Here is a 23,825-nt window from a genome sequence, read left to right on the forward strand (position 1 = left end):
TCAGCTCCGCGCGGCGCGGCGGAGAGGAAGCGGAAGGGGGAGCGCGGTGGGGAGGGAGGGAGGGTCGGAGGGCGCCGGGCTGCGGCGGCGGGGCGCCGGCCGCCATGTCGGCCAAGCGGAAAGCCGAAGCCCTCATCCCGGCGGAGGAGAGCGACCAGCTGCTCATCCGGCCTCTGTGAGCGCCCTGGGCGGGAGCCGCGGGGCGAGCCCGGGGCGGGGGCGACAGGCGGGCGACGGGCGGGCGGGCCGGCCGGCCTGAGGTGCGGGTAGGAGCCGCCCTCAGCGTGGACGGCTGGGTGTCCCCGGTCGTGCTGTATCGCGACAGGGGAGGCGGGAGCGTGCCCCTGGCAGCCCGAGCCAGTTCGTGGCGTGGAAGCGCCTGTTTTGTGGCCTCCTGGTTTCTCGCCGCGCGGCGTTCGCGGGGCCGGCAGCCCCCGGGCCGGCTGTCCTTCCCTGGCGCAGCACCGAGGCGTCGGCCGAGGAGAAACCTCCTTTCTTCCTTTTGTACCTCGAAAACATTGTGGGTTTCCTAGCATTTTAAATTGATTTTTTTCCCTGGTAAAGATACCAACGCAATTTGAAGGTGCTCCTGGAAGCACCACAGGAGTTAACTTCTGGACACAACTTGAAGGTGCTACGTCAAGTTTATTCGGCCAAAAGTAACTTGTTTTTTAATTAAACTTTCAATTCGTTGTATCGTTATGGGAGCTGAGTGTGCAGGCTTGCACTAAAACCAAGAAGAGACCAAAATAATTTCCCAAAACCAGATATTTTTTTTTTAATCCTGCAGCATTATATGGGCTCGAATCTCCATTGGCATAAATACAACTGTTCAGTTACTTTAAATATCTGAGCTTAAAAGGGCTGTGCGGTCGTCATTTCTACACTCTCTACGCTATGTTTCTACACAGAAAAATAGTCCCGCTAAAGGCATCCAGTATAGAGTTACATCTGTACGTTGTGGGTTGTTTTAATTTTGATGACTTTTGTATCCTTTTGCAGAGGTGCTGGCCAAGAAGTAGGAAGGTCATGCATTATTCTGGAGTTTAAAGGAAGAAAAATAATGGTAATTATTGCATGAATGTATTTGTACGCCCTCTCATTGTGGTACTTTGGGTCACAAAAAGATGTCACGGGTTGAATTCAGCCTCCTCACGGAAGTTGGCCGCTGTGCTAGAAGAGGCACATTTTGTGTGTTTCTGAAGCAATATGACATATGTGATAGCAGGCATTACAGAGGCTGTCCGTAAAATAAATCCATATCCCCAAACAGAATGTATGTCTTAAACGTAGATTCTAAGATTTACACGTACTAGGTTTCAGTGGAACCTAAGGCTAATGTTTACCAACAGTTGCATGTCACCAGTCACCTGTACACATGTACGTGTTCTCGTTCCCTTTTCCAGCTGTCTTCTCAGATGGTGGCTGAAATAACTTGCATACACTGGTTCTGTATATTCAGGTATTGTTGAAGTGTGAATGAAGGCTTGCATAGGTACAAAGTTAGAAAGAAAGACTGGGATTTTTTGAAAGGTGTTTGGTTTCCCAGTGGAGATAAGTCATCTAGACAGAAGCCCGAGATGTGAAATTCAGTGCTAAAAGCAGTGTTTATGGAAGAAATACTTCTTTCGCATGATGTTAAAAGTTACTGGTCACTAGTAACTATATTTTAGACCAAAATGGAAGAGGGTTTTTTATACGTTCTGTTAGAGGCTTTAACTTTCTTTCATTTTTCAGCTTGACTGTGGAATCCATCCTGGCCTGGAAGGAATGGATGCTCTTCCTTACATTGATTTGATAGATCCTGCTGAGATCGATCTCCTCCTGATCAGTCAGTAAGTTGCACCTAAAAGAACAAATATACTGAGGTCGTGGTCTGAGCTGATTGACTTGTTGGATTTTAAGATAGGCTGAAAACAGGTGTCATATAGATGGTAATGGCTTGGCAAAATTTTAGTTTCCAACTTTTTTAAATTACGGATGTTCAGTCACTTTTGGCATTACGGCTCTCCTTGGAGCTCACTGCGATGGCTGATTTTTTTATAACCTGACCTGTTTTAACACCAGTGTGACAGCTTCTAGAATGAGTTTTCTACATAAAGACTGCTGGGAAGTATTGTTGCTCTATTGACTTTGAATGAAAAAGGTTCTCAGAGTGTTAGGCAAGCTTTGAATGTGGAGTAAGTACTGCTTAGTGGCTGAGAGACAAGGAGAGTCTCACGTAAATGACTTAACCAGTCATAACCAGGTCTCTATAAAATACTGAGTTTTTGTGATATATGCTTGTTCTACCTGTGTTTCAAAAGTACTTCCTTAAGATAGGACAAACTAGAAGTGTGACCAAATAAAATTATTCTAGTACATGTTTTAATCTGGTGTCCTACGTGCAAACTTAGGATCACGTTTGTTAGCTTTCTTCTGTCTTCGACATTTATTGTGTTCCTGGTTCCTGTTATTTTTCTCCCCCTAAATTTATATCTACATTACAAAAAAAGTTAATTCTGAGAGTGTACAGGTAAAACTTTTGCAATTAATGGAGAATTTCCTGTGTTACTGTTACCTTTTCTTGGCTGCGTTTTTAGTCACTAGTGTACAGAATATAACAGCAAATTAACAACGAGGTTGAAAATTCAGTTTCTGGATTTTTGTGACGCTATGTTAATCCAGTGAATTACATGATATATCTTAGTGTTGTGTAATGTCAACGTATTCATTGGATTTGTGTGTCTATTTTAAGTTTCCATTTAGATCACTGTGGGGCTTTACCATGGTTTTTGCAGAAAACAAGTTTTAAAGGAAGGACGTTTATGACTCATGCCACAAAAGCTATTTACAGATGGCTGCTTTCAGACTATGTCAAGGTCAGGTAAGTTGACCCATGGGTTGTCTCTTCAGCTCCTGAATTATTTCGCCTATACATCCAATAGGAAATTTAAGATGAAGCCACCAAAGGTGGCTGGATGAACCTGGATGTGGCTACAAGTAACAACATTATAACCAGATTAGAAGTAATGAATCATCTTACAGCCTCATGGATAATGCCTCTTTCAAATAATTTCCTATCAGTCAAAAAAAAAAATCTGTCCTTCTTTCCTCTCATTCTTTTAATTTGCCTTATTTGGACCTTTAATAGTATCCTCTTTCCCCCCCCCGTCTGTCTCTTAAGGCACTCATCTGTTCTTATGCTTTATAAGGCCTGTATTTTTTCTTACGGTTCACAGAAGTAGTGAATTTTAAGGCCCTAAAGATACAACTCACTCTTCTGGACAAGGTCAAATTAAATATCAAATGTAAGCAAATGTACAAAGAATGCTCTGTTAAAACCCCAACGTGTAAGTTTTTCCCCCCTCTTTTTTTTTCTTTCTCTTTTTTTTTCTCCTGTTACATGCCTTGACACATCTTTTGTATGTGAGTGCAGTGGTCCTGAGCGTATCTCAATGAAGCAGATTCTAGTTTGAGTCATAAACCTGATAAACATTCCTCTTCTAACTTGTTTGTCTCGGGCCAATGGGAAAAGTGGTTTGGTTTGGTGTTTGGGGACTGTTACAGGCTGAGTGGCAGACCTCTGTCCAGGGCTGGGAATCTGTTGGTCCTTTTAGACAAATACAGAGCAGATCATGAACTGAAAAGACTGTTCTAATGTGGCCTTTCCAAGGAAAGACACTTTAACTCTGCTTAGGTGCACCTGGACTTGATTTCTTATGCAGGAGATGCAGCGTTGCTGAATGGGGTTCTTAGTGTCAGTGGGGAAAAGTCCAGGACCCTTTTTTCCAACTGTTATATGATCTAAGCTGGTAAGATGAGCTGATATTTAGCCATTTCACTTATATCCAGTAATATATCAGCGGATGACATGCTATATACAGAAACAGACCTTGAAGAGAGCATGGACAAGATTGAGACCATCAACTTCCATGAAGTGAAAGAGGTGGCAGGAATCAAATTCTGGTGTTACCACGCAGGCCATGTTCTGGGAGCAGCCATGTTTATGATTGAAATAGCTGGTGTGAAGGTATTTTCCTTTATTATATAGTTGAAATCAAGCCTGAATTCTAACTTAGTCATTAATTATGTATTATTGTCTGTTAAGCCCCATCACTGTGGTGGGAGCTGTCACATAGGCTTGGACTTTAATCAAGGTGAGAGGCCTTGGCTTAGATCATATATTTTCTCACTGATTAAAACTAGCAAGTGACACATGTATTGAACCAGGTAGAAGGTTTGGATTTTGTGGGAGTGAGTTATGACTCAGACTTAGAACCAATAAACACACAGTTTTTCTTGCTGGTCCACGCAGAGGTAGCTGATAGCTGAGGCACTTTTACGGAAGATGCATTTTAGTAAAATCTATAAACAGATGTTTGGTTTCGTAATTCTGACTGACCATGTCTGCCCATTTGAGTGTTTAAATGGCTTTTGTCAAAGTATGCAAGTTATATTTTTCTCATAACACTCTTATGCTAAAGTACCTAAAGAAATAGGATTCTTATTAATTTTAGGCACAGAGAGATTAAATAAGTCATCATACAATCACAGGCAGTGCCATGTCAAAACCAGTTACTTGAAACTAATCTCCTGCATTTGGAGTTCAGTGGGATAACCACCACCCAAGAAAAGTTTTATACAGCCTTGAAGGGGGAAGAGACATGGTGGTCCTGAGGCTTGCTGTCTAGTTGGACTGTGTTCACTGTTTCTAATGATTGAGGATTTTAAAAGTTTTAAAAACATATAGAAATAGAACTGAATTTACAGTGATTACAATAAAATATAGATAGCTTACTGCCTATTTTTTTTTGCTGATTAATGAATGCATGATGGAGAAAGATTTCCGTCCTACTATGCATGACTCAAATAGGTTGGGTTTTAACATCCATTATTTTATTTAATTCCCTGTGAAGCAAATGAGGAATGTGATAGTAGGTTACCTGTAGACCAGTTATCTGCTGCTGCTGACTGTGTATTTTGTTATTATTCACATTTTCATCAATGGAATATTGTTAAGTAATAAATGATCAGTTTTGAAACCATCATTTTGGGCACAGCTACATTCCACACTGCAGTTAAGAATCCATTAAAAATTACTAACAGTTACAAATTATTTCTTGGTGTAATGGGGAACGTGATCATTCCATTTGGAAAACTGGCTAGATTACAGGCTTGGTTTTTTAGGTATCAGAAAATCATAGAAGGATTTTTTTCAAGTGATTTTGCTGGATAATTCATTATATTTACATTCTGTTATGTAAATGCTGATTTATCTCCTTTGTACTTCCACTTAGGACCTGCTGTATTTTCTGTTACGTCAATTTTTGCTTCTTAATGGTCAGTGCATGTATGCAAAATGCTGAAAACGGCAACTTTATATCCCGAACAAATAATAGTTATTTACCTTATTCGGTTGTAAATAAGGTACTGCTTGAAATATCTTTACTTATTGTGGTTAAAATATGCATGTTGTAGTACTGTTGACCTAATATTATAAGCATTGTCCACATCAGAAGAGCCTTTGGTTAAAGTACAAGTGATCTGTTTATCATAAATTCCTTAAAACTGTCTTTGTTGTATAGCAACAATATTTTTTAGCAGCTTTTTAAAGACTGCTGACCTGGTAAAACCTGTAATCAGAATAACTGCTTCTATTTGTGTCTCATAGCTTTTATATACAGGGGATTTCTCAAGACAGGAAGACAGACATCTGATGGCAGCTGAGATCCCCAATATTAAACCTGATATTCTTATAATTGTAAGTTTTACAAAATTATTTCTTTGAACTAGTAATTAAATAATGTCATGGTTTAACCCCAGCTGGTAACTGAGCCCCGCACAGCTGCTCGCTCACTCCCCCACAGTGGGATGGGGGAGAGAATCAGAAGAGTAAAAGTGAGAAGACTCATGGGTTGAGATAAAGACAGTTTAACAGGTAAAGCAAAAACCACGCATGCAAGCAAAGCAAAACAAGGAATTAATTCCCTGCTTCCCATGGGCAGGCAGGGGTTCAGCCATCCCCAGGGAAGCAGGGCTGCATCATGCGTAACGGCTGCTTGGGAAGACAAATGCCACTGCTGCGAACATCCTCCCCTTCCTTCTTCCCCCAGCTTTATATGCTGAGCACAACGTCATATGGTGTGAGACATCCCTTTGGTCAGTTGGGGTCAGCTGTCCCAGCTGTGTCCCCTCCCAGCTACTTGTGCACCCCCAGCCTGCTCGCTGGCGGGGTGGGGTGAGAGGCAGAAGAGGCCTTGACTCTGTGTAAGCACTGCTCAGCAGTAAAGAAAGCATCTCTCTGTCATCAACACTGTTTCCAGAACAAATCCGAAACACAGCCCCATACTAGCTGCTATGAAGAAAATTAACTCTATCCCAGCCAAAACTAGCACAATAAGTATAAGGATATTCATTAGAGCTAAATTGGGATGAGAAATCCAGTGGAGGTTTAATAGTAGTATGTGATTTGTGTTAAATACCCAAACGCTTAGGTGTTCAGAACACTACAACATTTCTTTTCACTGAATTAAAAAGTCTAATTTTTGTTCTACAATCCTTGTGATGAAGCTCCTTAAGCCTCTAGACAAACCTTTACAAGATGGGATATTTACTAGGTTTCAGTTTGTGTTTGCTGGATGTATTGTACAAACCTTGGTTTAGCCAGATAGCTTTCTTTAGTGTATCTGAACGTGCTTCCAACGATGTTCGCTGGGAATTTGTCCTGGGTGGATGTGCCCTGAGGGCTACTCCATATTTTTTGGTTTTGTTTTCTGAGAAAAATGGTTTTATTCTGAATCCATATTTATAAAATCAGAAGCTCAGGGGGAACATTAAATGCAACTGTTTCATTTGGAAATGAACAGTGAGATCTTTCAGAGTAATGCTTAAAATTATTTCATTCTTTGTGTCCCTTCTAACTCCTCTCTGTAACTGATAATTATTTCATTGTAAAATCACATCAAACATTTGTATTTTGTGTAATTCCTGCATTAGGCTAGGTGTTTCTAAACTGTGGCACACATACCAGTATTAAGCCATGTTAATGTGATAACCTGTTCATCAAAGCAGTGGCAGCATTTCCAATTAGGAAAAGAAGTATGTTGAATTTGAAACCTCTTAAAAGAAGCATAAAAATCTATAGTTCTACTTCCCCCCCCCCCCCCCCCCGACCAGATATGTCTTCCCAGATTGCTGGGAGGGACTTGGGGGAGGGGAAATCTTGATTATCTCAGTGGGAATGGTTATGGGAATTGGGGGTGGGTTTGATTTTTCCCTTTACCCCTCTGCCCCCTGTGTGGTAACAACACATTACATTTTTCTGCATTTTCTTGTTAGATTCAGAGAAGATCAGGAATTAGTCTCTGTGTCACTACTTTTAATACTAGGTTTCTTTGTACGTAGGAATCCACATACGGTACTCATATCCACGAAAAAAGGGAAGAGCGAGAGGCAAGGTTCTGTAATACCGTTCACGACATTGTAAATAGAGGAGGTAGAGGTCTTATTCCTGTGTTTGCCCTGGGTCGAGCTCAAGAACTACTTTTAATTTTAGGTATGTACCTTCCCAGCTCCTCTTAATAAAAGGCGTAGAAAGTTAAATGAGAATGTTTTCATGTGCAGGTATAATGATTTTTTTCTTAAAACAACTCTTCAGCCATTTTTCAGCATGTTAATTACCTTAGAATATGTAATACTTTTTGTTCAAATGAAAAAACTCAATCAGCTAATCGAGGCAGTTCTGCTTTGTGAGGCAGAAAGGACACCTAGAAAGGAAAAGATAATGACATGGTAATACATGCTTGACTTCTGAATCTTGTTGAACTGGGATTTCAGCAAATAGGAACTATTACTACAGGTTGAAAAGGAAGCAATCAAAACATGACTGTTCTATTTTAAAAATATTGCTCATGTAACTGTTGGCAAGACCAAAAGATAACTATCTCAGAATTAAAATACTTACTGTATTGAATCTAAAATGTTAACCTGAAATACTTGAAATTCTTCTAATTTTCCATTTCAGTTTAGTACAACATTAGAAACTGGTATGCTTTCAAAATGTGTTACTGGTCTATTCAAATGTTGATAAGAAATTTGGATCTAAGCAATGGGTGGTATGTGGGTGTTGTCAGATTATTTACTACTTATCATTGATTGAGGTTTTTTTATTTAATAGAGGAGACAAAAACTGAACATTTTAAATCTCTTATTGTTGGCCTCTCCTTGCTGTGTGGTAATTAATTAAAGTGAATTCCTAAAGATAAGCTTGAAATAATGTCTAGTATAGCTAGACATGCAATTGGATGCTTAATTAGGCAGGAAATGCAATTGCATCTCACATGCCTATTCAGATGAGCCCGCAGGCTCTGTGTTTGTTTTTTTTCTTTTCATTAGTGCCTGCAAAAAACAAAATACTGTGTTACGGTATAGAAAATTGTCATGATGTGTGTGGCCTCCTAATGTCACTCTAAGCCCTGCTGTTGGTTATCTTTCATTGGCTGTTTCCACCTTACACTTGAGCATATTAAGAGTGAGCCTCTCTGAGATGTTCTGAAAAGCTTTGTCTGCAAATCAAAAATGTTAGGTTAAAACCATATAATTTTAGATGTACAAATACAGCCATTGTGTCTTTACCATTGTGTCTGTACACCAGACAGTATCTCTATTTTTTGATTATTGTTCCTCACTTGCACAATATAAATATATTTTAGACTAGCAGAACTGTATCCAAGTGGGAAAATGAGCAAGTTAGGTTTGTACAGCTGCATTCAGATATCTTCTTTGTGTTTGGTAAAGGTCATGGCTACTGTCATCAGTGATAAAATAAGTTGTGCTCAGTGGAGGCTTTTTTTCTGGTTTTTGTTTCAGTTAACCTTGTAAAATATAACTGTTGGTGATATACAGGAAGCCAGGCTTGATAACTGGGTGATCCCTTCACGCCTTGAACTCCATTGGTTTGTTTTACAGAACTTTGAGGCAGTGAATTTTCACCAGCATATCTATGTGCAGATGTCCCTTGCTGTTGGATCTGTAATTAATATTTGACAGAGACATTTTAGCTTTATTGCAGCGGTGTGGTAAAACTTGCATTGTTGTAAATGTAGATTTATTGCTGAGTAATATCATGTATACTTTATACCTTCTAGCTGAGGCTGGTGATTGATTGGAATTTGACTTGCCAAAAATCTCAAGTTCATCTTTTACTTGTTTGTTTGCCTCTGTGTGTGTACTCATTGTATACATTTTTAGTTGGTGATCACTTTTTCTTCTTTAGTAGAGCAGGTGAAAAAAAAAAGTCCTTGATTGTGATTTTCTGTAGTAAGAATGACAAAACACATTCCTAATCCGTTTTAGAAGTATTAACATTTCTGAGAAGGATTCATTTTGGAGATAATGCTGTGGGTGGGGTTGCATGGTTGTTGGTTGGGGTTTTTTTTCTGTTGTTGTTATTCTTGTTCATTTTGCTTTTTAGATGAATACTGGCAGAATCATCCTGAACTCCATGATATCCCTATATACTATGCCTCCTCTTTGGCAAAGAAATGTATGGCAGTTTATCAGACGTATGTCAATGCCATGAATGACAAAATCCGCAAGCAAATTAACATCAACAATCCATTTGTTTTCAAGCATATTAGTAATCTGAAGGTAAGTTTCGTTCTCTTCGTTCTCTTACGAAAGAGGAAGGGTGACAGAAGACTTCATGTTTGCTGAATAGTTTGCATGTTTACTGTCCTAATAGATTGACTAGGTGCAGGTTTATATCTGAGTTATCTGCTGTCCCAGTGTTTAGAGGGCTGGTTGAGGGGAGCTTATGCCCCAACTTTTCTTCAACTATAGATCTCTGTGCTTATAGTTTACTCCTTATGGGCATCAGTAGGGGAAACTTCCCTGCAAAGGGCACTTTTTAGGAGGATGGGCTATAATCTGTGAACATAGGGCTCTACTTGTACATTGTTCAAGGGTGCAGCTGGGCTGTCCTTCATTTAAGTGAGTTATGGCAACTGATAGTCTTGCTCTTTGTCCATTTAGAGTATGGATCATTTTGATGATATTGGCCCAAGTGTTGTGATGGCTTCCCCAGGTATGATGCAGAGCGGCTTATCCAGAGAGTTGTTTGAGAGCTGGTGCACAGATAAGAGAAATGGAGTAATTATAGCAGGGTACTGTGTTGAAGGAACGCTTGCTAAGGTGAGTTGTTAATGCACCACAAGTTCTTAATACAAAGTTATGTTTGAAAAGAATTGGCTAATAGCAAGTGTCTTTATTTGGATTTACCTAGAAGATTGTTGTCAGGTATGAAAAATTATGTAGACAAAACTAATTGCTTTTGGCTAATACTAATGAAAAGTACAGAAAACTTGCATATGTCCATTTCCAGTGATGTTATACAAAACAGTCCCTTCTAGGAGCAGGAGTAGTTGTCTTGTCATGAGGAAGAATGATTGATACTTTTCTCCATCTTTAGACCCCTCCACCATTTAACTTCTTGAGAGGGGAGCTCACCCTAATTCTAGAGGAGTCGATACTGAATCTAACACTACCTACGTGTCAGAGATCATACTGCCTTGCGCATGTTTTGTCACTGGTTGTAAAGAGCGAAACCCTGCCTTCCAAATTCCAGCAGCTAAGGGCAACCAGAGCATCTAGTTTTGCCTTTAGAGATAGAAATCACACTTACAATTTCAATGCAAATTTGAGAGTGATGTATCTGGAAGAATAATGAACTCCCGGATCTGCTGAGGATACAGAAGGTGAAATGGTATGTGTGGTGCATGATTTTTTCATTTGTGAGTGTGTGTTTTGTGAAATCTGGGAGATTTTTTCAGTTCTTCACATTTAACCTGTCTGCCAATATTATTTCATTGATTTTTTGAAATGTAAAGCATTAGTTATGAGGTGTTCGTAAGAGGCTTTCAATTTTTTATTTGAAGTGCTCTTTTTTTCCTAGCACATCATGTCTGAACCTGAAGAGATCACTACTATGTCAGGGCAAAAACTCCCGCTGAAGATGTCTGTGGATTACATTTCTTTCTCTGCTCACACAGATTATCAACAAACCAGTGAATTTATCCGGGCCCTGAAACCTCCACATGTGGTTAGTATGAGTGCTGCCCATTTCTCCAGAGTGGGATTCATCAAACCAGTTCACAGCCTTGAGTCATCAAGGCAGGTGCTGGTGTCTAGCAGTAGCCAGCATCCCTATGGTTTGAATAATAACAGGTGGAGATTTTAACCATTTTTCATCGTGTTACCTTAGCAAAGTAAAGGTGAACTTGCTCTTGACTGTCTGCACGTGGGATATCTGGGAATGACTTTTCTTGAAAGTGGTATGGTCCATGACCTGTTTCAGCAGTGCTCTGTGCAAGTAAAATAGGGTGTAGGACAACGTTAAGTTGGGGACACTGCTATTGGAATAATTCACTGAAATTTGCCCCAAAATAAGCAAGAAAACATTGGTTGAAAAGCAGCAAAAGACAAAAGCAGCGTTTGGGAGGAAAAGGACGAGCATATCACAGGAGCAGGAGGTGTGAAGGACCAGAATACGAAAATGGGGACTAGGATCTGAAACTTGCTGAGACTGGGGAAGAATCAGTGTGCAAGCACAGATAAGAAATAAAACAAATCATGGCAGAAGAAAAGAGGATTTAACTTGGCAAAGAAAATCATGAACTTAATAAGCACACTCACTGAATTGCATATTTATTATCTATATGTTTATCTCCATGCAGACCCAAAAATGTAAAGCTCGCTAATTTTTATCATTGAACTTAAGTTAATACTTCCCTTTTGTAATATAACAGTGTGTTTGTTCATGAAAAGTTAAATGGAATTTCTGTAATGCGTTCTGTTTATTTGCATATACTTTTCTACTAATGCTCAGGGTTGTGAAATCAAGGCCTTTGAATAATGCATAGAATTCAGAGATGTGCACAGAACTGTCTGTAGTATAATTGAGCTCATGTTTCACATATTGTGACCTCATGAAATTGCATTTTTATGAAGATGGCAGTTTTCTTGGATAATTTGCTTACTTGGCATGTCTGGTTGGACAAATAACTTATGCTAAAAGGAAAACTGTCCTTCTGTAGATTTTAGTTCATGGTGAGCAGAATGAAATGGCCAGATTGAAAGCAGCATTGATACGGGAATATGAGGATAATGATGAAGTTCATATTGAAGTTCACAATCCTAGGAACACTGAAGCTGTGACATTAAACTTCAGAGGAGAAAAACTCGCCAAGGTATAAAATCAATATTTTCCTTTCTGTACAAGTGTTTTGCACTGGGATAAGAACTACACATTTTTTTCAAAGCCTCTGTTTTTAATTGGTTTCAGATTGTGTATGTTTTCCAGGGGCTCAAAGTTTGCAAATGTTTTGGGTTTAGAGTTGTATTTGGGGGTTGGTTTTGGGGGGACTTTTTGGGTTTGTGGGTTGTTTTGGGTTTTTTTGCTCTTCACTCTTCCAACCTTTTCTTGTGTTACATCTCAGAATGTTTGTTATTTTCAAAGTTAATTTTCTATAATGTTTGATTTTTTTTTTTTTTCCTAAGGAAACTGTATTTCCTCTTCTTAGTTAACTTTAAGCTGTGTGTACTTCAGACTGCCTTGTTGCACTATGTGTGTTTTTTCTTTCCAGGTGATGGGATCTTTAGCAGATAAGAAACCAGAGCAAGGACAGAGAATTTCTGGAATCCTAGTTAAAAGAAATTTTAACTATCACATCCTTTCTCCATGTGACCTCTCCAGTAAGTACAGACCGTAATATGCTCAGTAGGTAATTGAAACGTACTGTGTCCTCCTTCTGGCATTAAAACACAGTACTGCGTGGGTTTTTTTCCTGTGATTTTGTGTTTGATAAGCAATTAGTGAGCATCTTTGTTTTAGTTTGGCTTGTCTTTGCCAAAAGTTCTGAACTTGGAGTGAGAGGCAAGGCATTTGAATCTTCGTCCACTGAAGTTTAAAAAAATTTGTTCTTTCTGTAAAAGAAGCAAAATTCTGTTCCCCTTATGGTTACTTAAAACTTCTTCCTCTGTATGAATAAGCATAAAACGTGCCAGTGAGAACAGAAGAGCACCTTGATCGGTTGTCCTGCCAGTTTCTAAAATGTCATTAGTTTTTAGTGTAAAAAGCTACAGTACACTGAAAATATTGTGTATTGCTCCTGTGCTGTTTATTACTGAAGAAAATTATCTACTCTCAAAATAGAAGAATAACTAAACAAGTAGTAATGTTGGAAAAGCTTGCAGGAAAGCAATTCTGCTGTCCTAGTTCATTGTTTGCCTTTAACGGGTATGACAAGGTAACAAGCTTTTGCTGGTATCTTACCCACAAATATGTTACTTGTCTTATAACAGACCCTCCTTTTTACAAACTGTCTATTTCAGCCCTCTGTCTTGAATGTACTGATGCCATTATTTATCTATAGTGACAGTTTTATTTTCTAGGAAGCAAATTCAAAGGGATAATTTTTAATACATACTTTTTAAAATACTTTCAGATTATACAGACTTGGCGATGAGCACAGTAACACAGACACAAGCCATTCCGTATACCGGCCCTTTTAATCTGCTTTATTACCAGCTACAAAAACTTACCGGTGCGTATTTGGAAAGACTTGTTCATGATTTATAGTGGTCAACTTTTAAAACAACTTATGGCCTTCAGAGGTCTTCTGAGCGGAAGCATCTTTTCCGCTAACTGAAGGGCCCGTTTGTTTCATGTTTTACAACTTTCATTAGATTACACAGCTTCTGCCAGACCCAGTTCATGAGTATGACACCCCTTTTGGGGGGATTCTACTGTAGCTGTACTACAAAATCATGAGTATACAGAATACAGAGCCTAGGCTGATTTTTTGTCTCCTATCAGCCCCCTAAGTGAGTGCCATAGCTACTCTGATGCAAAATTTATTGATTGATCTTTTATTTGCAGACCCAAAATAGAGTGGGTAATGCCATCCAATTAATAAAAACAAAAGCTCTGTCATCCTTTATGACAGTCAGTCTCATTTGTTCCTCCCCGAGAGGCAAGGATCTAACCTTCTTGGCATTTTCTGAGTCAGAAGGCATTTAAGTCTGCCACAAGTGTGATCCCCAGGGCCTCCATCTGGTTTTCTTACAGGATGGGGGCAGCTCCTCTCCTAGTTCATTACAGGCACATACATGTTGCAGGATCCCTTCCCAAAATTGAAGCTGAGGATTTTTTTTTTCTTCTCTAGTGTCAGGATCTAATTCATACCATTAGTGAAGAGGGAACCTGTATTCAGTCAGTGTTCAGGTCTCTCAGCCTGAGCACTGCCTGGCACAAAAATGCTTTTGTTTTATCCTCTATGCATATGTAAACAATGGGGTATCCTTTCAGGGTACAAGAGGAGCTGGTCAATTCCACAACTGGAGCACTAAATTTCTCTGTTTTCTTTTCCGCTGGGGTACACATGTACTGATCCAGTACTGATCCAGTCAGCTATGAGAATTCAAAACAAGTAAACCGGCCAATATCACATACCAAAAAACCCCAAACAATCCAGACCAAAGAAAATTGTTCTGTTAGGCAAGGGAGGAGAGTACACACCTCAGGCTTAGAAATTAATTGCGAGCTGCCGTGAGCAGTTGTGATGATTATCACAGCGTTCTTAAAATGACCTGTTTTCTTATGGAGATGAAGTTAGTCTTATTTTCAGTATAATTTTGTCTTGCTAACCACTTGTTATCACTTCTTAGGTGATGTAGAAGAAATAGAAATCCAACAAAAACCAGCCTTGAAGGTTTTCAAAAATATTACTGTGATCCAGGAACCAGGCATGGTCGTCCTTGAGGTGGGTGTTGTTGAGGGAGAAAGAAGTATTTTGTTCTCTAGTTTCTGCAAAATAGTATCAGAGATGCCATGCAGGATTAGATGTTTCAAGTAGTTGTCTGTTGGGTGACAAATAGAACGAAAGCTAGAGCAAAGTTTCCCTTGAGCTATGGTCCTGTGTCGATGCATGTTGTTTCATTTAGCTGCTGCTAGTTTCTTTTTTGCCCTGACTCGAGAGTATTATAGCAGATTCGGTGCCCTTCTTTATTTGGCAAATAGTAATTGGAAATAATGTCAAGTGGTGTTCCCTCCTTCCCCCTCCCCCAGATAGTTGTGGTGATTAACAACTATTTCATAAATGTGTTCAGAAACGTTCAACAGCTTGAATTTTTCCTGGGAAGTTACTGGAATATATCAAGTTAAAAATGGTTAATAGTTTGGTGTGAAATGTATGACAGTCACCTGAAGCTAGAATTCAGAGAAAAGCAAACAGGAGAATGCTGTGAATGTTACATTGCTTTTATGTTGTGTTATTCCTTCAGTCCAAGTAATGGGCTCCAATTATGATTTTCTTTTTTTATCTTCCAGTGGGTGGCAAATCCTGCTAATGATATGTATGCAGACACCGTGACAACAGTGATACTGGAAGTTCAGTCAAATCCCAAAATACAGAAAGGTACTAAGTTTAGCGTGTGCTTATTTAACTGAGGCATTTCTTCTTAAATTTTTTTATATCAAGCTTAGAGGGATATAATGCCTTGCAACAGATTGCAATCCCACTATTGTACTTCACCTCCTTATGAAACTTTTTAGGGAGTAAGATTTGGTACTTAAATCAAAATTACAACTTGGTCTTCATTATTTGTAACACATTCATTTGTTGAAACTTTCTCTTATATGGCAGCTGGTAGCTGACCATGGAAAATGTGGCCTTCTTTTAAATAAGTTAAATATTACTCACTTTAGATGCTTGTGTATAAACAGTTTATGATTTCTTATTTAAATATTTCAGTTTCTCATTTGAAAGTTATGATTACCGTTCATGAGTGGTATTCCCATGGCTGTGCATCAGAAACAGTTAGGTAGACAATGCTAAAAAAAGTCAGATTAATTTCACAATTACGCTTACCAGAACCTGTAACGAAATAATATTATTGGGTAGTGATAGCATCATCGGAGACCAGGTTTGACGTTGCTGTTCGAGAATCACAGCAGTTCTGTTGGGATTGCTAATGTTAACAATTTTTTTTTCCACTGTTTTGCTTTTGAACATGTATGTCACTGTGTTAACAGTCTGGAGCATGTATTGAATATTGGGTTGGCCACTGAGGGTCAATGTTAGCAGCTATTAAATTCTGCCTTTGTGAACCCTTGTGACATAAGTGAGAGTTGTGTATCCGTCTTAGAGCATTATTAATCTCCAGTTTGGATGCGGTCAGGCAAGCAGAACCCAAAATTGTATTCCCTGAGTGTTATATAAAAGTAATACCCTTTGGGTTTTGGGTTTTTTTTATTCGGCAAAAGGACAATACGAGTAGTGATTATATTAAATCATCTCAAGGTCACACCTTAAAAATCTCATAAGCTGGTAAGTTCTGTGCCCTTAAGTAGGGGACCCATGGCACATGTGACCTTAGTGCCTTTTTTTTCTTTGTGTGGAAAATAGAGTCCTGGGGAGGAGGTGAGGAGGTCCTTCTGTCACGAACCCAGGACACACCTGAGGTGTGCGCTGGAACCCAGAAGCCTTCAAAGCAGTCTGAGATCCCGTGCTATACATATCGTCCCTTCTGTAAACTCATTCTGTGATCATCTTCCTCTTAGCCAGTTCCAATGTTAAAAATTCTGTACTGTTCCACATAGTCTAATCTTACCTAAGGGATTTTCATGTCATTCTGTATCAGATCCTCTACTGAAGTCTGATGGTGTAGGTCTATCTGTAAAATAACCGATGTTTTTAAATTATCGGAGACTGGTAGTGAGGAATCTGGCTTGATCTGTCTCTTATTAACACCACGTGATGTTTTATTCATAACACTTCTAGCAGATTTTTCTTTCCAAACCAGTATGGAAAGCACTAGAGCTATATAGACAAATAGGTGTTTATTTTCCCTGTGTTACTCCTCTTGTATTTTTATTATTTATTTTGTAATTATATATAAAATAGCAATCACTGTTCCTTAAGTGTTTAGTTTCACACCTGAGTCATGAAATCTGTTAAAAATTCTTTCTCCTGAGTTTATAAATGCACATAGCAGTTCTCCCTTTGTTTTGGGATAAAGCTTCGCCAGTCCCCCTGACCTAAACAAGTTCAGAGTGTAATTTTTTTTTTCTTGATTGTGATAATTTTCAGTATATATTTGCCCTTCTAACCACGCCCTCATGTTCTGTTCTACTGAAACTAACCAAACATAGAAATTGTATTTTTCAATGGTACTTTGACCTCCTTTCCCCCTCCCTGCTCCCCCTTTTTTATACAGCTCGGAAAAATCTTGCACTGTTTTGCTGATTTATTTATTTTTTTTTAAATTCATCTTGTAAGATCTACCTTGGGCTGACTTTTGGTAGTCCCCACTTCATCTATACAACCTCCTAGTGACAATATCTAGCTTTTTCCCTCCATAATTAATTCCTCTTTCTATTTTTATATGCCCTTTTGCATTATTTCTTATGGTGTTTAATGGTAGTGATTCTATCCGCTGATCTCAGGTGTGGCTACTAGCAGGATTTTTTGCTTTATTTGGGGCTTTTAACACATTCCAAATACTACCTGCACTCATGTATTTTAGAGCATGTTCACAGGATCACAAGAGATTGAATTCAAAGTATCTTAAGTTATTGTTGCTCAGTTGAGCATGTGCCTACTCTTACCTCACTTCCAGTTGTCGTGGTTCAGCCCCAGTTGGCAACTAAACACCACGCAGCCGCTCACTCACTGCCTCCACCCCTGCGGGATGGGAGGGAGAACCCGAAGAGCAAAAGCAAAAATAAAAACTTGTGGGTTGAGTTAAGAACATTTTGAGTTAAGAACAATAATAATGATAATATAATAAAAAGGAAAAAGGGAAAAAACAGAAACGATACAACCCCTCACCATCCGCTGACCGACGCTGCCGGTCCCCGAGCCGCGATTGCTGCCTGCCTCCCCCGGCCAGCTCCTCCCAGTTAACATACTGGGCATGGCATTACATGATATGGAATATCCCTTTGGCCAGTTTGAATCCGCTCTCTTAGCTGTGCCCCCTCCCCTCCCAGCTGCTTGTGCACCTGGCAGAGCATGGGAAGCTGGAAAAGTCCTTGGCTAGTACAAGCACTACCCAGCAACAACTAAAATATCGGTGTGTTACCAACATTATTTTCAGACTAAGCCCAAAGCACAGCACTGTGCCAGCTGCAGTGGAGAAAATTAACTCTATTGCAGCTTAAACAATGACACAATATAAAATTATTTTGCTTAGTACATTCAGTTACTGCACCTTAGCTAAGGGATGGTAAACTTTTAAGATGCACTTGCTTGGTCTCTTGCAATTATGAAGTTCTTCAAAGAATTTCTAAGTTATTCTAACTACCACTGGGTTTGGTTCTCTGAGGTCTTCAGATGATTTAGGAATCCTGAAAACTAGTTTTTAAGAAGCCTTCTTTACAGTAAACTCTAGTTGTAGATCAGGTTGTGATTTTCACAACTAGCTCTTCCTATAGACTTCTTATTCCTTTAATGATCAGATACCTAAATTTGCAAAAACAAATTACTTGTTTTAAACTATCTCTTGATTCTTGAAACCAAGTATAAAACCAGTATCATAATTTTTGTTTCAAACTCTGTATCCTGAAACACATTCCAGGAGTGTCTGTGCCCATTACTACTACTCCCACTTGCTGTCCAGTTTTACTTTATGTATGCTCTGCACGCTCCCAGCCTCCATGATGCAGTATTTTCCTGTAACAATAGAAAATTGAGGGATTACAAAAAATTGTGGAAGTTGATTATTTTCACTTTTAAGTAAAGGAAATGTGAGAAGTGATGAGCATTAACAATAAAAAGGAGAATCAAGAGGTGAGAATTAGAATTACCAAGTTGTCTATTTTAAAATGTGATAAGTGCAGGGAATGTAACTTTTAAATGTATACACTTCCGAACTCTTCCATCTTTTTTAAAATACATTTTCTTTATAATACGTTTAAACGTATATATCTTATATAGCTTTTAGACTGTTTATCATGAAAGCGAATTAGGAACCAGATTGTATCAATTTGCCAATTTTCCTTCCCAGCAAATGTCTGTGAAAGTAAAATGACTTTTTCTTTTCAGCTGCAGTACATAAGATTTCCAAAAAAGTAGATATGGATGTGTATAGGAAGAGAATGGAGATCATGCTTCAGTAAGTTGGCATATATTTTTCTAAAGGAAAATGATCACTGTTAATCATGTAAATACAATAATTTTAGTGTAATACAGTTTAAAGATACAGTTCCTTAAAAATACTTTGTGCATATTTAATTCAGTCTGATTTCTGTGAAGGCCAGGAATTAAGTGAAGAAAGAAGTACAGTAAAAAAAGTTCTCAGCATCATTAAAATTTTTTAATACAGGGCCCAGTTATTTTTTTCCAGAAGCAAATTTTTAAGTTGTCTCCCAAAATAATGCTATGCATGCTTATGAACATACTGTTTCGGATCACTTCTCCTTCAAAACTTACTCTGATGTATGTTCTGTTATTTAGGTAGAACTCTTACCCCTTTTGAAATGAAAGGAATCGTTCCCTTCCTTTGAGGTTTTTTTTTTTTTTCTGTAAAATACTGCTCTAAAATACTCTTACAATAATTTAGATTGGTATTTGTTAATTTTATCTGAGTGGGTTAAATAATGGTTGCTGAAAGGAGGTATTCTGCTGATAAAATGCCTTTGGAAGTCTGAGATCAATAGAAAGAAAAATGCAAGTTTGCTGTTTGGCCACGTCTTACATGCATAGATCTTTGTTTTAGGGATATGTTTGGAGAAGACTGCGTGAGTTCAAAAGATGGCTCTGTCCTGTGCGTCACAGTTGATGGGAAGACTGCAAACATTTCACTGGAAACTCGGGTATGTACAGCAAAGTACTTGCTTTTGTGTGCACCGTGTTTAGCAGAGGTGAGTCTCCAGCCTAGTATACGGCACTGCGTAGAATGTCAGGTACCCATTGCTAAGGAACTAGTTTTGTGTTTGGCACCAAAACAGCCTAAACCTATTCACTTCCCATTAATTTCACTGACGTTCTCATCAGCCGATCAGTACCCAGCCTTTCTGAGAGCAATACTCATCCAGCCTGCAGGCTGAGCATTCGCTAGAGAGTTTTCTCATTAAAAAAAAGGTAGCAATGTAGTGTGACAAATGCAGCAAATTTGGAAGAAACCCAGTATTTTTCAGCAGCTCTCTACTTGCATAAAAATGAATAAAGAAAGGTTGTAGAGGAGAAACAGATTTAACCCACACATATTTTTTTTAGTGCTCTTAAAATGTTAGCTCTGGTCTGAATAATTGAGCAATCACAGGGTAGGAATGATGCTAATATTTTTTTTTTTTGTCATCTTGACCCTTTTGTAGCTAAATTGAAAGTGTGCCATACTCACAAAAAGAAATACTTTACTAATTCACTGGCTGGACTCAGAATTGGATGTCCTGCATGTCAGAAGGCTGCCCTAAGAAGCTACCACACCTAGTTATTTGAACAACGTTAGAACCATGCCCTTCGTGTCCTTAAGCATTTTAGTGTTGGCTTCCTGTCATTATTAATAACATATTCAAACTATGTAATGTATTACCACTATCCACAGTAGTAATATATTCTACTGGAGTACCTCTCAGATGCTGTCCTTAGGGACCGCAACAGATGTTTTAAGTGTTGCGCAAACCCAGAAGAAAAGGTTGGTGCCTGCCCAAAATTTGTTACCTATTGAAACAAAAGAAGTGTATGTTAACTATCTTAAGAGGATAGCAAGTTACAGTTTTGTGGTTAACACACAACGCTTGTTGTGTCATATTTTTTCATATAATAAACATATGCAACATTTCAATGAATACATAGTACAGAAAAATACAGGACTGATGAAAAGAGCTCTTGCGGTAGAAGAGTAGCAAGACTAGATTAGGTTTAATTTTCATATGATATTATACTGATATATGTCATTATTGTTAAGACTTGTGTATTGACAGAAACCCTAATGGTAACTCAGCTGCAACTGTGTGTATCATTGTAATACTTATTTTACATCCTGTGTTGGCAATGGCGAGCTTGTGCCATTGTGAACCACATTTTACAAGATCTGTCCTTCTTTATGTGCATGTGTATCATCTTATAAAACTTTAAAAACTAAAATAAAAAATTGTTTAGTATAGATCTGACTACATGGTGGGACACATGGATTTATTTTTTCTGTGTTAACTCTTAACACAGTGCTCTTAGAGTTAACATGCTTTTAACAGCTTTGTTAGATAACATTAAATGCATGCTCGCTGTTTCAGGTGCTTCCCCTCACACACACCCAGAAAAAAAAAAAAACTAAAAACCTTCATGGTTGAGTTACTTGTTCAGAAGAGTAACAAGTTAATACTGAATTGGAGAAGATAGAGCCTAGAAAGTCCAGAGGATCAAGAATAGTATTACTGTGCAAATGCTGCCCTTTGTTTTTGAGATAGAACAGTCAGGGCATTGGGTTGAACGCTGATGAAATTGCATGTTTGGGTGGGCATCTTTAGGAAGATTTGTTTTAGTGATAAGTGAATTTCTTTGGGGTTTTCTTTTGATGTAAATATTATCTTAAGGGTGTGAGAACATCACTGTGGAGGCTCCCCAAGTACAGGTGCCTGCACCTCTGATGAACACACGTGTTTTACAGTATTAATCTAATACAGTGTGGGTGAATTCACAGATAAAATGAAATCTCCAAGGACTGAACCTTGTGTGGCTTTACTTGATTTTGAGTTAAATGTAATCCTACAGAACTTAATGCATTTTACATGGTAGTTTTGAAACAAGTTATTCGTCAAACATAAAACTTGAGATTAAGCTTCTTGTTCCTCAGCAGGACTTGCATAAATCTTTTCTGAACTCTTCTACATGTTGGCAGCCTTTTTAAAAACATACAGTGCTGCTCTTGATAACTTCCAGTTAGCATGACTACTTTCTCCTTTCCCCTTATGACCATTCTTCACATGCTGAAAAGGAATATGAAGTGCTAGTTGTTCTAACATACTGCTTTTTTTGTTCCCAGACAGTTGACTGTGAGCCAGGAAGCGAAGATGACGAATCCCTTCGTGAAATGGTGGAACTGGCTGCCCAGAGGCTTTATGATGCCCTCAGCCCAGTATACTGACCTCTGTAGATACCTAAGACACATCAAAAAGAAAAAAGTCTTTTAAATGTTCAGTTTATTTGGACTATTTTTTAAGAGTAAATTAATTTTTTTTCTTCAGTAGGTCAAGTGTATCAATTCTGTGACTTTGACACTGCTAAGTTATTTGAAATAACTGATGAGCAACCTTCTAGAAACATTTGTGCATATAGATTGTAATAAAATCAGGCAAAATGCGCATACGTTCTTTTTTCTTACATGAACATACAAGAAATAAGAAAAAAAATTCATAACCTACCTAAGAGAGAGTGTTATATTTTTGAAGATTAACAACCAGTTGGAGGATAAACTGTATGTTTTGGGTTTGCATATGTTCAGATTCAAGCTTGTATATAATTTTGCTCCTTTCAAGGAAGCAATTACCTGCATACTTGTATCTGCTTGAAGTCAAAGGGGGCTTGAACAGAGTTAAAATGGAATCTATGTTTACGTACTGAGGTTAATGGGAGCTTTAAAACATATATGCAGGTGTTGACGTTAATGGGACTAGATGAACAAAATCACCTTCAAGTGGTGTCAGTGCTTATGACCTGTAACAGCCTCAACTCCAAATGGCACCTGTCACTATTTCTGTGACAGTCGGCAGCCATCTGCTCCCGCTGATGGCTCTCTGCTGGTGAAATGGGCTTCCTGGACAAAGTGAAATGGGGTATCAGTACCCAAAATATGTGGAGAGAAACTTCAGCTACAACTGTGATACTCTGAATTAGCTGGGGTTGTTGCCAAACAGTAAATCATGCCAAAAAAATGTTCACAGAAAGTGAGTTTCCCACAGAAGACCATTATCTTTCCCTTGTACACCCAACTTTCCCACTTTTCTCAGCTGATTAAATTGACACCTGATACGGTTTAGAGCAGTATTAGTGTATTATTAGTATTAGCAGAATTTGGAACAGCCTTCCTTCCCAAATTCTGTCATTTAAACAAGAGTATGAAGCCTTTTAAAAGAGGCAATTGCCTTTTCTTAAAAAGGAAGTGTCTCTGAGATAAAAATCTTATTTTTAAAATTATGCATGCTTTTTAAAGTGTGCTTTTGGCCACTAGAAGGGGTGGGGGGGTCCCCAATGCCTTTCCTCTCCCTGTGCAGCTGCCCTGGTGGGCTGGCTCTCCCACCAGCATTCCATGGGCCCTTGCCACCCTGCGGGGCACACCATCTCCTCCAGCCCCCTGGCTCCCCAGGAGGATGTACTTCCCTTCCAGTAATAACCCTTTGAAAGAGGGGGGAATCATTAAGGTTGGAAAAGACCTCTAAGATCACCAAGTCCAACCCTCAACCCAACACCACCATGCCTCCTAAACCATGTCCCTAAGTGTCACCTCTACATGTTTTTTGAACACCTCCAGGGATGGTGACTCCACCACCTCCCTGGGCAGCCTCTTCCAATGCCTGACCACTCTTGCAGTAAAGACATTTTTCCTAATATCCAATCTAAACTTCCCCTGGCACAGCTTGAGACCATTTCCTTTCGTCCTATCGCTTATTACTTGGGAGAAGAGACCAACACCCACCTCACTACAACCTCCTTTCAGGTAGTTGCAGAGAGCGATAAGGTCTCCCCTCAGCCTTCTCCAGGCTAAACACCCCCAGCTCCCTCAGCCGCTCCTCATAAGACCTCTCCTCCAGACCCTTCACCAGCTTCGTTGCCCTTCTCTGGACACGC

General features: G+C 39.0%; 1 protein-coding gene and 1 long non-coding RNA gene across 3 annotated transcripts; one reads left to right on the top strand and one right to left on the bottom strand.

Moving 5' to 3' along the window:
* Nucleotides 1–43: 43 nt before the first annotated feature.
* Nucleotides 44–22,342, top strand: CPSF3 (cleavage and polyadenylation specific factor 3). Of its 2 annotated transcripts, XM_064448010.1 has the most exons (18): nucleotides 44–175; nucleotides 1,003–1,066; nucleotides 1,738–1,835; nucleotides 2,738–2,866; nucleotides 3,835–4,012; nucleotides 5,654–5,743; nucleotides 7,387–7,537; nucleotides 9,455–9,630; nucleotides 10,015–10,173; nucleotides 10,934–11,080; nucleotides 12,075–12,227; nucleotides 12,624–12,732; nucleotides 13,485–13,583; nucleotides 14,707–14,801; nucleotides 15,368–15,455; nucleotides 19,086–19,155; nucleotides 19,759–19,855; nucleotides 22,024–22,342. In XM_064448010.1, the coding sequence occupies exons 1-18, from the start codon at nucleotides 105–107 to the stop codon at nucleotides 22,123–22,125; spliced, it is 2,076 nt and encodes a 691-aa protein (XP_064304080.1). In that variant the 5' UTR covers nucleotides 44–104; the 3' UTR covers nucleotides 22,126–22,342. The 2 variants fall into 2 exon arrangements, with proteins under 2 accessions (XP_064304080.1, XP_064304081.1); XM_064448011.1 differs by lacking the exons at nucleotides 44–175; nucleotides 1,003–1,066 and having other exon boundaries at nucleotides 2,781–2,866.
* On the bottom strand, nucleotides 17,812–22,067 carry LOC135312674 (uncharacterized). Its single transcript, XR_010372361.1, has 3 exons — nucleotides 22,006–22,067; nucleotides 20,611–20,702; nucleotides 17,812–18,713 (listed from the first exon to the last, which is right to left on the bottom strand). It is a non-coding gene; the product is annotated as an uncharacterized LOC135312674 (long non-coding RNA).
* Nucleotides 22,343–23,825: the final 1,483 nt, after the last annotated feature.

The sequence above is a fragment of the Phalacrocorax carbo genome, chromosome 3 (assembly GCF_963921805.1).
Source record: "Phalacrocorax carbo chromosome 3, bPhaCar2.1, whole genome shotgun sequence".
Classification (NCBI taxonomy): Eukaryota; Metazoa; Chordata; class Aves; order Suliformes; family Phalacrocoracidae; genus Phalacrocorax; species Phalacrocorax carbo.

Excerpts from the sequence above, each read along its gene's own strand:
- CPSF3 (XM_064448010.1), top strand. The coding sequence starts at position 105 with ATGTCGGCCAAGCGGAAAGCCGAAGCCCTCATCCCGGCGGAGGAGAGC. Across the intron at positions 1,067-1,737 it reads TTAAAGGAAGAAAAATAATG|CTTGACTGTGGAATCCATCC; the intron begins GTAATTATTGCA and ends TTCATTTTTCAG. Across the intron at positions 2,867-3,834 it reads TCAGACTATGTCAAGGTCAG|TAATATATCAGCGGATGACA; the intron begins GTAAGTTGACCC and ends ACTTATATCCAG.